This window comes from Antedon bifida, chromosome 5 (assembly GCF_963402885.1).
Source record: "Antedon bifida chromosome 5, ecAntBifi1.1, whole genome shotgun sequence".
In the NCBI taxonomy this organism is placed as follows: domain Eukaryota; kingdom Metazoa; phylum Echinodermata; class Crinoidea; order Comatulida; family Antedonidae; genus Antedon; species Antedon bifida.
This window is the reverse complement of record NC_136230.1, coordinates 24885866-24898842: the sequence shown is the minus strand read 5'-3', so window position 1 is coordinate 24898842 and position 12977 is coordinate 24885866. Positions and strand designations below refer to the sequence as shown.

Below are 12977 nucleotides of genomic sequence, written 5' to 3'. Positions count from 1 at the left end.
GGGCAAAAATAAAGGTAAACGACAAAATACTGTAAATGGCTGGCAGCCAATTTGATTATTTTTTGCTTAAATTACAGTTTTTTCAGGTAAATAATAATTTTTGTCGATACAATTTTTGGTCCAACTGAGTAACTATTACTGTATAGGTTAATTAAAGCCTTAATTAAAATGACTTGCCTATTCCCTTCTATTTTTAGAAATTGCGTCATCGCTGTTTCTTTTTTTGACCTGTGGGTCATTTAAAAATCGCACGGTTGAAGGATCTCTTCCTGACGTGTTTAGACGTGACACAGCATCAGCAGGCAAGAAACACTTGTTTCGCGCGTGTGTTTACTACTTCTAGTACTAGGCGGCTAGGCCTAGCCAGGTAACCCAGGTCTAGGTTTTTTGCCGTTTTTATGCTTTTTATTTGGGTCTGTCTGTCAGGATGTCATCTATAGATTTCGTGAAAACTCATGTTTTAAAACCAAAAAAGTCAACAAAACTAAAGAAGGCGAAAATTGACGTAAATAACAAGAAGATAACAGATTTCATAACTGAAAAAAGACGCGTAGGCCTAGGCCTAGTAGGCTTAGGCCAAGACGATCATGTCAAAAGTACGTCGACCAAGAAAGAGACTTCGGAAGCTGGCCTTTCGCCTGCTGCTGAGACAGTTGAAGACAGATTGTACAAAGTTTTACAGAAAACATTCGGACATAAACACTTTAAAAGTGATGTTCAGAAAGCAGCAGTTCGTTGTGTTACAGATGGTATGATTGAATGAATCTTAATATTCTTAAATATGTATGTTTAATTAATTAGCCTAGCTGGACAACTTTACAGGCTGTAATTGTTATATTTATTGCATCATTAGGCCTTGCTAGGACCTGTAAGGATCAGAACAGAGCAGAAGAGGCCTAAATTAATTAAAATCCTTATTGCCTCCGAACATCTTTGTTTAAATTTAAAAACTATATGAATATACAAACGAAACTCCGTACCATATCAAAGACAAAGCTTCTGGCAGATTTAAAGTTCTGTCTACACTATCAAACTAGTTTGGTGTAGACAAAGCTTTAAGCTATGGTAAATGTGGTTATGTATTGTGATTCACCCTCACATGACTGTAAAAAATAGGGTAATAAATAATATTTAAAAATCATTTTAAAATGGAATTTAATAATGTATGTAAATTGATAAAACATTTTTATTTTCAGGAAAGAATGATGTTTTCATTTCAATGCCAACTGGAGCTGGGAAGTCTCTTTGTTATCAACTTCCTGCCATGATGCATCAAGGGATAGCGATTGTTATATCGCCTCTGATTGCTCTCATTCAAGATCAACTTGAACATCTGAAAAAGTTCAAAATTAAAGCAGAAAGTTTAAACTCAAAACTTAGTGCTACAAAACGACAAGAGATTTTAGATGATTTAAACCAAAAAAATCCAACGGTCAAACTTCTGTACATAACACCAGAATTGGCTGCACAACAGCACTTTCAAAACACTCTGATCAGTTTAAAAAAGAAGAAATTATTAAGTTATTTTGTGGTAGACGAAGCTCATTGTGTCTCCCAGTGGGGACATGATTTTCGCCCCGATTATCTGAAACTCGGAAAAGTCAAACGGTTATTATCTGATATACCATGTATTGCGTTGACTGCGACAGCGACGCCACATGTAAAGAGGGACATTCTTCTGTCTTTAAACATGAACAACCCCAAACTGTTCAAGACTAGTTGTTTTAGATCAAATTTATTTTATGAAGTACGATTTAAAGATCAGTTGGAAGACCCTGTTGAAGATTTAAAGATATTTGCGGAGAGAGCTTTAGCGAAGTCAGAGGAGGTACTGTACCGTATACAGTTATTTTTATTTAACTTAATAAAAAAAAAACAACATAATCCTACAGATTTTCAAGAAGGGTTATGTTAGAAAAATAACAACCAGTTCGGATGTTGAAAATAAAGATGTATGTATAGTCCTGACTGATATTTTATCAAGCCTGTAAAAATTAAAGAAAAACAAATTAAACAACAATGTTTTCATTTTTTTAGGGTGACACAGGATGTGGCATTGTTTATGCGTTAAGTCGTAATTCTTGCGACGAAGTAGCTGCCAAGCTCAGCTATCGAGGGCTTAAATCCAAGTCATACCATGCAGGGTTGAAGGCTGCAGAAAGAGAAAAAGTACAAAATGACTGGATGCAAGGAATTGTACCTGTTATTGTTGCAACTATTAGCTTTGGAATGGGAGTTGACAAAGCTAATGTCAGGTACTAAACTCAGCTTGTCAAGACACACATTGTTATACACAAGTTAACCATGGGCTTAAGGCTGTGACAAACTTTAGGGTGATAACAATCAACGATTATTTAGATCAACATACATTTTTCTTGCATAAAACAAAATAAATTGGGACTAATAGGATAACCATTTATGCTGTTTTGATAATAATTATTGAAATGACGTTATGATCGTTGATTGTTGCATCGTCACAATGTTATTGCTCTACTAATCATGACATCATTTGATTGGACGTATTTTTATCAAAGGCAGCATAGATGGTTATCCTATAGTTATTGTATGAATACTTTTTAGATTTCTTTTGTTTTATTTTAAAAAAAGAAGCATATTTATATTTTCATCAATCGTTAACGTCCTAGTGTAAATGGGCCTTTATAGTTAATAACGATGATAGAGCCTTTCATCCTGACAAAACAATGTCACAATACAGTATAACACATTTGAACATGGATTTATTATATGTATGTAGAGCCATATGAATGTTTCTGTTCACCAAATATATTATCTTGTATTAGGTTTGTTGCCCATTTAACCATGCCCAAGTCAATGGCAGGTTACTATCAGGAATCTGGCAGAGCTGGTCGAGATGGTCAACCAGCATTCTGTAGGCTGTATTACAACCGTGATGACCGTAATAAGCTGGCATTCTTTATGAAAAAAGAGATGGCAAAGAAAAAGAAAAAGAAGGTAAATTAAGATATAGAAACTTACCTTTGCTCTTCTACCATAATCCATTTTTGTTTCAGGTTGCCCCAAAATGTGTATTAGCATTGCCACCAGGTGACCAGATACTTTCTACCACTGGCATCTTGATTGTTACCAGAGAGCCTGTACCATTGGTATCTTCATTTCTACCAGAGACCATGTAGTTTAGTATTGGTATCTTTATTGCTACCAGAGACCCTGTATCAGGTATCTTCATTGCTTCTAGAGAACCTGTACCATTGGTATAATCATTGCTACCATGACACCCAGGGCCGTAGCCAGGATTTGTCAAGGGGGGGGGGGGGGGGGGGGGGGTTTGGACACTAAGTATTTGGGTCCATCTTTATTTACAGCAATTTGTTGAGGAAATTAAATATGCCAATGTAAATACATTTGAGTACGTATCGGCTGGTTGTCTAGAAAAAAATAATCGGATGCCATAATGTGAACTACAGTACATGATACCATAGATATTATAGTGTAAAATATTAATATTCACTATAATCCTCTATGATTTTATTTATTTTATTCATTTCGGCAATAAACATAAAATAATAATTACAAAAACATAGAAATATATATATATATGAAGTACAAGACACGAAGCCGAGGAGAGACAAAAGCATTAAACAAAACGCTGTCACCGGTAAGGTGTGTCTCTCCAACACAAAAATTACAAATAACAAGAATATATACTAAAATAACATAGACATTTCATTTCATTTAAAAAGTTAAAAGGTTTCTCTCCGACATTTAAAATATAGCTTTAGAGATAATTTAAAATTAATAAATGAACCATTAACAAAAATATCGCGAATCTCATTGGGTATGGAATTCCAAGTTCTAGTGAATCTGGTCGGGATGCAAAGTTTTGACATATCATTACTGGAGCTAAGATGCTTGAAAGTGAGAGTATCATGACGATTATTAACTATGAGTAAATTATAAATAATAGATCTTTGATGATAAAGTAAAACATTGCAAACAAATAGAACAGTATAACAATCTCTAATAGCGATTGTGGATACATTATACTTCATAGCCACACATAATACTGATGTATGTCGGAAGGCTATATACTTTATGCATGCTGCCTGACTGCCAGTGATGATCTAAACAATTGGTACGCAGTTGTCTGGCGGTGTCCTTTGTACGAATCGTTCGTGCCCCAGCTCGCTGTGAGACGCGTCAATATCATGTTACATGCAGGGACCAAACATTTATTTTTCAGGTTAAAATCGGCAGTTCATTTGCAACTCTTAGAAATTTACAGACACGTATCCCTTGAAGTACGCTCATACAGGGAAGAAGGTACTGTATGAGTGGCACGTATTTGGAGGATTTTCAGAGATGAGGGTGAGGTATTGGGCATGTCGGGGATGGGGGTTCGTATTCGGTTAAGAGGGGTTCGCTGTAAAGGGGGGGTTCGCCCGAACCATAAAAACCCCCCCTGGCTACGGGCCTGACACCCTGTACCAATGGTATATTCATTGCTACCAGACCAGAGTTCCTGTATCATTGGTATACTCATTGCTACCAGACACCCTGTACCAATGGTATATTAAGTGCTACCAGACCAGAGTACCTGTACCATTGGTATACTCATTACTACCCTGTACCATTGAGATCTTCATTGACATCTACAGTATGGTGTAGAAAATGCTAATATTGTAACCAGCTCATTTAAAACTTTTCAATTTCATAGGGAGATGCAGCATCTGCTGTCAACAAAGCTGCCATGGAAAGCTTCCAAACATTTGTGAACTATTGCGAAGGACTATCGTAAGTAGCTTGTTAACTAAATCATCATAGCAATAAGCCATACGATTTGTTTTTACAAAAATGCTGTGCTGTGACCTTAAAATAGACTGAAAAACATCTTTAAACTCATACCCCATTATTCTATCCGAATATCGCCAAACATAATTTTCAATGTGTGGTTTACTATGATGTAGATGATTCATTTACAGTGCATTAACAATTGTCTTACCATACTGTAGATGTAGACATGCTGAAATTGCCCAGTATTTTGAAGATCCTATCCCAGAATGCAACAAATCATGTGACTTTTGTAAGAACTGTAAAAAGACAACTGAGCGCGTACAATGGATGCGTACTAGTGCCTTTTCAAAGGCAGAACCTAAGAAAGAGGTACGAGACGTGATTGCAAAAACACCTAAGGGTGCGCATTTCGCAGATTTGTATGGTGGAGGTCGTAATGGATTTGATAGGTAAGGAAGTCAGATAGTACAAGTATTGACAAAATAATGAAATAGTGTGATCTACTTCCCCGGGGTAAGTATACAGTGTACAGTGTGACTTTTGTTGCATCAAATAATTGATGATAGGAATTGTCCGCTGCTTTTGACCAATCAGAGGCCTGGAATCTATATATGTGGTATATACAAAGATATTTGTGTATTGTTGTTTAAATCAGTTTTCATGATGAGTTCACACAAAAAAATAATTATAATTGATATTTATAATAATATATAATTTATTTGATATTAATTTAGTTTTTATTCCGAATATGATGGCGCCAACTCCAAATTTGATGCAGATGACTTCTCAGACAGTGACAATGAGATTCAGGACGCACAAGTCAAGACCAAGAAAGAAATTCCAAAGTTTATGATGGCCGAGTTTAAACGACGACGAAAGGTTTATTGATTTAAAATTTGCATATCATTTCTATAAAATAGATGGATGTAGATGTATTTTAAATATTTTATTATTTGCCATGAGTGAGTGAAACATATTTTTTGAGCCCCAGATATTTTTTAAAAAATGTTTTTATTTCACATTGCGTCACACTTGATAAGTTGTTACAGATTAATTCAAAGTATTAAATAAAAGACTGGAAAAGACCAAATAAGCTCAATATAGAGCTTTAAGCCTATGACATTTTTTAAAACTTCTGACGGCCGATGCCCTGACTGTGTCAGGTCAATTGATGTGTCAGTCATCACCAGAACTGTTGTGGTGAGGATCGAAAAAACGCCTCCTAATATCCCGCATACACACAGGGAATTGATAAAAGAAGAAGTCTAAATAAAAAAGCTTTTTTGAAAACATTAGTTTTTTCTTTCTCAGAATAATGACTTGAAAGAGGAAGAAAGTATCCCAGGTATTTAAACATTTTAAATTAATTTACAACAAGGTGATTGGTTAATTATTAAAGGGAATTGATTGATTACTAAATGTGATTGGTTGGTCACGAAATGTGATGGTTTATCACTAAAAGTGATTGGTTGAACAGATCAGACGTAATTTAATTGTTTTCTTGTGCACGTTTATCTGCCCTTAACATTAACTTTCATTCTTCCTTCAGAAGAACTTTTATTTTTCTTGAAACATCAGACTAGCATAAATATATATTTATTTATATATATTATATTCTTTCTTCATACCATTTAAACACAGACGGTTGTCCATTACGAGATGCAAAGAATACAAAGATTGCTGGTCTAAAAATAGTGGTAAGAACATTTTTAATTTGCTGTAACATAAATTAATATCTAAATGTATCATTGCTATTTGATTGGTTGATATTGTGTCACATGACATGAATTATCCCAACCAAATGTAGGGTGCTCTTTGCCGCTGCCACAAAAAAAAATTGCCGTCGATTTTCTATTTGAACCGACAAAAAACCCTAAACCACCAGCCAAACCCAACCCGCATTATTCAAGCTAAAAACACATTGAGAAACAAATTTGGAAATGAAAGTAACAAAGTGAAGCTAGACCCACCACCAAACTGTGTTTTATACTGCTGGTTTACCCAATGTGTGTTTTCTATAAAAAAATTCTTCTAGATTTTTAATCCTTTAAAACCTTTTTTAAATATTCAAATATTTATTACAGACAAGAGAGCATTGCCTTGGTCTTCTAGAAAAGGCATTGAAACAAAATTATGAAACATTTTATGAAAGCATGCCTGACCGGTTAGCTGCAAGGTAGGTATTGTTCATATTCTTAAAATCATCATTGTCACTAATAGTTGTCATCATCAAAAAATTCAACAAATTGTGAAATGAGTGAATGTACTTTCAAAAAATGGCAAAATCAGCACTGTGGTCATGTTACAAGAGTTAACAAAACAATGTAAATTATCTGATAACACTCCTAGAAAGTAAGAAGCCTTTTGCCATTTCCCCTGACTGCTTTCTATGTTTAAATATGAATGTTAATGCTGATATTGTACATAAAAGTTACTTTTGATTTTACTGATTTACCTTTTAAAATTTAAGTGCATAAAGAACCATATCTTATAATTGTATTGTGTAAAAAAAACTGTTAGAAATGCTTGTTTGATTACAGTGAGTGGGAACCACAATGTTGTGCTATAGATGGGGAATATTCTATGTTCAAGATTTCACGCCATGTTAACATGTACAAAGCTAAGCTGTTCAGTCTGGTAAGCTACTTTAACATGAGGTCTTCAATCATTTTAGGCTTGTAGGGTTAATATTTACTGTTGGTGTATTTACTGTTACTTTGTAAGCTTATGGCATTATTATATATACCGAAATGTTACTTATTAGTTAGGCTTATGACATTATTTTCCACAAATTGGAATTATCGTAATAAAATAATTTCATTTTACAAAGAAGACACCAACAAGACAACAGCAAGAAGTGAATACAAAAAAAAGAGAAAACAATGACAAAAAAAAGTGCATAATTAACATAATGCTTTATAAATGTATAAAAATTGCAGTAAGGATAGAAATAAAATTCAATATTAAAATGATTACATATATTTGCAATTTACAGGTACATTAAAATAGCTGCAAAATATTAAAATTGAAAAAAGGGATGGTTTATATTTACATATAAAAAAGAATCATCATCAATAACATTACAAGTTTATTATAATGCCAAATATTATTATTTAGTTTTTTAAATTATCTAAAGCAACCAGTTATTAATTGACTCAGAGAAGGGCAAACATCTGACCAATTACTCAACACACTAATGCAAAGCTACTCCACAGTAGTTTTAATTAAAAAATTAATGTTAATTACAATCCTGTTGGTGCAGTACCCTCTACTTACTTGGGCTTAACCCCTAGCCATCAGAGGTATGAACGCCAGGCTAGTGATCTGGAGGTTATCTGTCCAAGACCCACCTGAGAATTACTTAGTATAAAGTACAACATTATGTCAAGGCTAACATCTGACCAACAAGTTATTAATTATATTCACTGTATTCGTCTTTTTATCTAGACAAATGAAATAAAGAAGTCAACCAAAAACAATGACCTCCATCCACTTCTCAATCCCAAAGATGATGACAGTAAATCATTTTCAAAAACTATCCATGAAGATGAACAAGAAGTCTCAAAATCATTGGTAAGGATTCAGAACTCAGAAGTTTCTGTAAATGTGTATATTTCTTCCTTGTAGTCCTTAGGTTCTGTATAAATATTATACTTTGCAGTTTTCCCACTTCACAGTTTAAATAACAAAATTATAATATACGACACTTTACTTTCTTTGAACAGGTCAAGCATTCTAGACTGAGCCAGCCATTACATCACCAGGCATTTCAAACTGCTTCAAGCTTGCTCAATGGCCAATCAGAATTGAGTATAACAAATCTGAAAACAACTACTGACCAATCAGAACTTGAGAAAAATACTGATGGATACATTTCAGAAGAGTTACCCGATGATAAAGAATGTTGTAGTAGTAGCACTGAAATTAAAGAAATTCAATCAAGTAGCATTGTAACAAAATACACAGGATTTGATACTGCGTCCTCCATTCTAAACAGAAAACATGAATGTTCAAGTGTAGGAAATACAATTGGAAATGTTATAGAAAAGAAACTTCACTCAACTGATAAAAATCTGGAAGAAAATAAAAATAAAGTAACTGAAACATCAATGAATACAAATTTTGTATCCACAACAAATTTAAACTTTTCTAAAGATTTGTCTGTATTAGAAATTGACAGTTGTTCGTTAACTGAGAAAAACTGCACATTATTACCTAGTGAAGATTCTGATGAAACTGAAAAAAGAACTGTTAACAATGAAAGTATTCAAGATAAACAGACGAGCAAACGACCGGTGATAAAATATTTCTTTGAAAAAAAAGGGTTAGTAATCTTTTGTTGTGTGTGATATATTGCAGAGGTTCTCAACGTGAAAAAGTGAAATTTTGAGGAAATTTATGCATGGCCAAAACAAGAAAGGGTGCTATACAAAAATATCAATTACATTGAACTATAGAGGGTGCTATTAAAAGCAATCTTGGGCATCAGCATTTTTATTAAACCAATGGATATGCTTTATAGGTGTGAAAAATGTCATGTTGGTAAAAGACATATAAACAAAACTACTAACGGCCTATTAGGGTAGAGCCTAAATTTAATAATAGTAATAAGATGACTCCAAATCTCGAGAACCTTTTGCATCTCTCTTTTTCTCTCTCCCTCCCCCTCCCTCTCTCTCCATCTTGATCTATATATAAGTTTAATATTTAAGAAAGAAATTAGGTAATGATTTATGCTAATGAGGCAGGTTTTGTGGCATGAAAACCTGGCCAATAAGGTTGTGCAATGACTTCAAAATACTAAATTAATACTAATTAATCCTGATTGGTTGATTTTGTCTTCTGAATAATAATTAATCATGTTATACTAGGTTAGTTATGCTTCTCTAACATGCGCCACTAGATCATGTTAAAGTGATTAGGCTGATCCAGTTATTTGATTATTTTATAATTTTAGATTTACATGGAATAACTGACTTGATCATGATCTGTAAGCATGATCAACAGTGAATGTGAACATACCTAAAAAAAGATATTTATTACTATTTTACTTTAGAGATGAGATCCTAGAAGAAGCATCTAAGAAACCATCATTAAAGAGAAAAATAGAGGATGATTCCAATGGCAAAGCTGCCAAAAAAGTTAGCTTCAAAGTGGGTGTAGTTGACAATGAGGGGATGTATGTATCGTACGAAAAAAAAAAGGCGCTCGCTAAACAGAATGTGGACATACGACGTGTAGCAGCAGATGCTGTGGTCAACTACTTGACTCCACACTATAAGGACGACAAATTTGCAAATAAGGTATTTGTGTTAAATTGAATTAGAACTCCCTATAGACTATAGAGGACACGTATAAGATACATTTTATAGAGTGTCCCCTGAATAGAGGACAGTAATTTTAAACTTTGTATTGCCTCTTGTTCGTTACACAGGGTAGTGTCCCCTAAATAGGGGTTTTTCAAAAGTGGCAATCTACCGTATTAGAAGTTGTGTAAATATAGTTAGCCTTAAAAAGTATGAAAATGTAGGTGGGATAAAAGAGCATTACCAATATTCACATATTTTTTTATGCTCTTCTGTGTGTCAAATACAGTTCCAGTACATACTACAGTTGTTAATAAATGATATAATTACCTTTTTATAGGATCTATTCAAAGCACTGGCCAGATGTCTATCCCATCAACTGCTAAATATGAAGTGCACAGATCACAGCAATGGTAAATATTTACTTTTTAAAATTATATACATAGAAGTAATCCAGCTACGAACAATGGTTTATTCTCGAAATACTAGTCGACTATTTTCACTATTTTCATTTGTGAACATTTAATCCAGATCCTGGGAGGTGGGGTGTGCCTGTTTACCCCGCAAACATTCCAAATGTGCTCTTGTAATAGATAGGATAGTCAAATTCCTTTTTTCCACCCAATTTATGATATATTACATGATTATTGGTTTTTTATTTCTTTTTTTTATATTGTATTGCTATATTATTACCGTTGTTAGTTTTTGCTTGTTTTGTCTTTTGAAATCTTTTTTTTTTAAATAAAATATTTATAAAAAAACTTCCTCATGTTTTTTGGTAACTTTTAAGATATTTCATGGTTTCTTTTGCTTGTGTAAAACACTTGGCATTTATATTGTGCTCTTTTTAAAGCAACCATATGAATATATTTTTGAGAACATCTCTACTTCTTTGTTTTAGTTAAATCGAGAGCAAAGAGATGTGTTGGTGATTTTTTTAAGCAGCATTCATTTGTAGCATCTACGGATAATTTTCCAAAATCTGAAAATAAAGAAGTTGAGAAGACAGTAAGAAAATCTAAAAAAGGAGTAGCTTTAAATGATAATAAAAGATAAAAAGAAAGATAAACAAGGATAAAGAATCCAACCAGGTTGATGAGGAAAAACTAAAGGTAAAACTCAGAACTGAAAGAAATTTAAGTGAGTTAAGTTATTTTTAGTTCTACAAATTGCCCTTTTTACTGCACTATACTTTACAGAGCATTTGATTTTCAAGAAGGAAGAGTGTCCCAGTTATATTTGTAGAGGCGTCACCTTTATTATTATACAAATAATGAATGTGTATGAGTTGAATGGTGAGAATATTTCATGGGTTGAAAAATTGACTATTTTTAATGAGGCGAGTTGAAAATAAAGCAGTTGAAATATTCTCTCCATTCAGCAAATACAAAATAGTTATTTGTTTTATAACACACCTACTTTTGTTCAGTTTATCCATCGTATATCATTCACGAATGGTAGGCCGGAAGCTAGGTCATTGAAATAAGCAGTGCTCCAACTTTCGATTAGTTGATTTCCGAACACGATCAGACAACGTCTGACGTAGCAAAAATTCTCAAAATATTTTCAGAAAGCTGAACGTGCAAGAATACAATCAGGTGTGTTATATAAAACATTTTAGTTGATAAAAAATAGCACAAGTTAACAAGAGCACAATTGTAATAATAACTTATAATAAAGTGACCATGGCAACATCTACTGCAGTTACTGCATATATTTATTATTATTATTATTATATATTTTTTATTCTGTAATTTAATGTATGATTTTAGTTTGTTTAAATGTACATGTTTAAAGGTTTTAAACAATATTACCAAAAGCAAAAACAGTTAAATGTAGTGACTAGTAAGAATACTCTTTACATGGTTACCAAGGTAAATTATAAAACAATTAGCATAAATCAAAAAAAAAAAGTGTATGTTATGTATAGTAGTTATTTATCTGATTTCAACTGTATTATGCACATACATCACCTTATAGTCATAGTAACCAGAAATGTCAACAAATTCAGCATTTACATTTAAAAAAAGGTGTCTTCTACTGCACAAGGAATTTTTTATAAAAAAGTGCAAAATATGAACTTTTTAAAATTCAGTTATTATGGCTATTTTTTGTGCAAAATATGGAATTTGGCCATCTTCACTTTTTTTTAACAAAATGACCAAAATATACACCTTTTCAAATTCACTTATTATGCCATAATGTTCTCTTATGCACTATCATCATCTTATCTTGTTATAGTAACTAGTTATGTCAAAAAATAAAATGGTCGAAATTGGGCAATTTTCCAACTAGGTATTTAGTAGTATACAGTAGTACAGGTTGTTTTGGCCAATTTTATTGATAAAATAACATGCGCAGAAACAAATAATGTGGTCTGCACAATCACGTTAACTCAAATCCGTTTTTTATCCATTTTTCGAAAAATTCCCTGTAATATTTTAGTAAGGGAAATTTTTGATGCGCATGCGCATGTTACCTCAATAATCATTTTTTTGTGTACAGTACAGGGATATTTTACGAAAAATTGCCAATTTTCGACCCTTTTATTTTTGGTAAAATAATGTGGTCTGCGCATGTTACCTCATTACCCTTTTATTTTTTGGCATAAATGGTTACTATAGCATAATAAACATGCGCTGAGTTGAATAATAGGTTCTGCGCATGTAAATATTGCTATAGTAACCAGTTTCATCGAAAAATAAAAAAGTTGAAAATTGGTCATCTTTTGAAAAAATCCCTGTACTATAGTACAGGGAAATTTTCGAAAAATGGCCAATTTTCGACCTTTTTATTTTTTGACATAAATGGTTACTATAGCATAATGAACATGCGCAGAGTCGAATAATGGGTTCTGCGCATGCCAATTGTGCTATAGTAACCAGTTTCATCGAAAAA

The 12977-nt window shown here is 33.0% G+C and overlaps 1 protein-coding gene across 1 annotated transcript; it reads left to right on the top strand.

The window, feature by feature from the left end:
* Nucleotides 1-376: 376 nt before the first annotated feature.
* Nucleotides 377-12358, top strand: LOC144843636 (ATP-dependent DNA helicase Q5-like). Its single transcript, XM_078700511.1, has 16 exons — nucleotides 377-749; nucleotides 1197-1828; nucleotides 2038-2255; nucleotides 2802-2973; nucleotides 4697-4773; nucleotides 4992-5222; nucleotides 5508-5652; nucleotides 6085-6118; nucleotides 6415-6470; nucleotides 6858-6949; nucleotides 7314-7410; nucleotides 8221-8346; nucleotides 8499-9097; nucleotides 9830-10076; nucleotides 10420-10492; nucleotides 10981-12358. Exons 1-16 carry the CDS (start codon nucleotides 428-430, stop codon nucleotides 11133-11135), a joined length of 3276 nt encoding a protein of 1091 aa, XP_078556637.1. The 5' UTR covers nucleotides 377-427; the 3' UTR covers nucleotides 11136-12358.
* Nucleotides 12359-12977: the final 619 nt, after the last annotated feature.

Coding starts and splice junctions, on each gene's coding strand:
- LOC144843636 (XM_078700511.1), top strand. CDS start 428: ATGTCATCTATAGATTTCGTGAAAACTCATGTTTTAAAACCAAAAAAG. Junction 2,974..4,696: donor CAAAGAAAAAGAAAAAGAAG/GTAAATTAAGAT, acceptor TCAATTTCATAG/GGAGATGCAGCATCTGCTGT. Junction 10,077..10,419: donor ACGACAAATTTGCAAATAAG/GTATTTGTGTTA, acceptor ACCTTTTTATAG/GATCTATTCAAAGCACTGGC.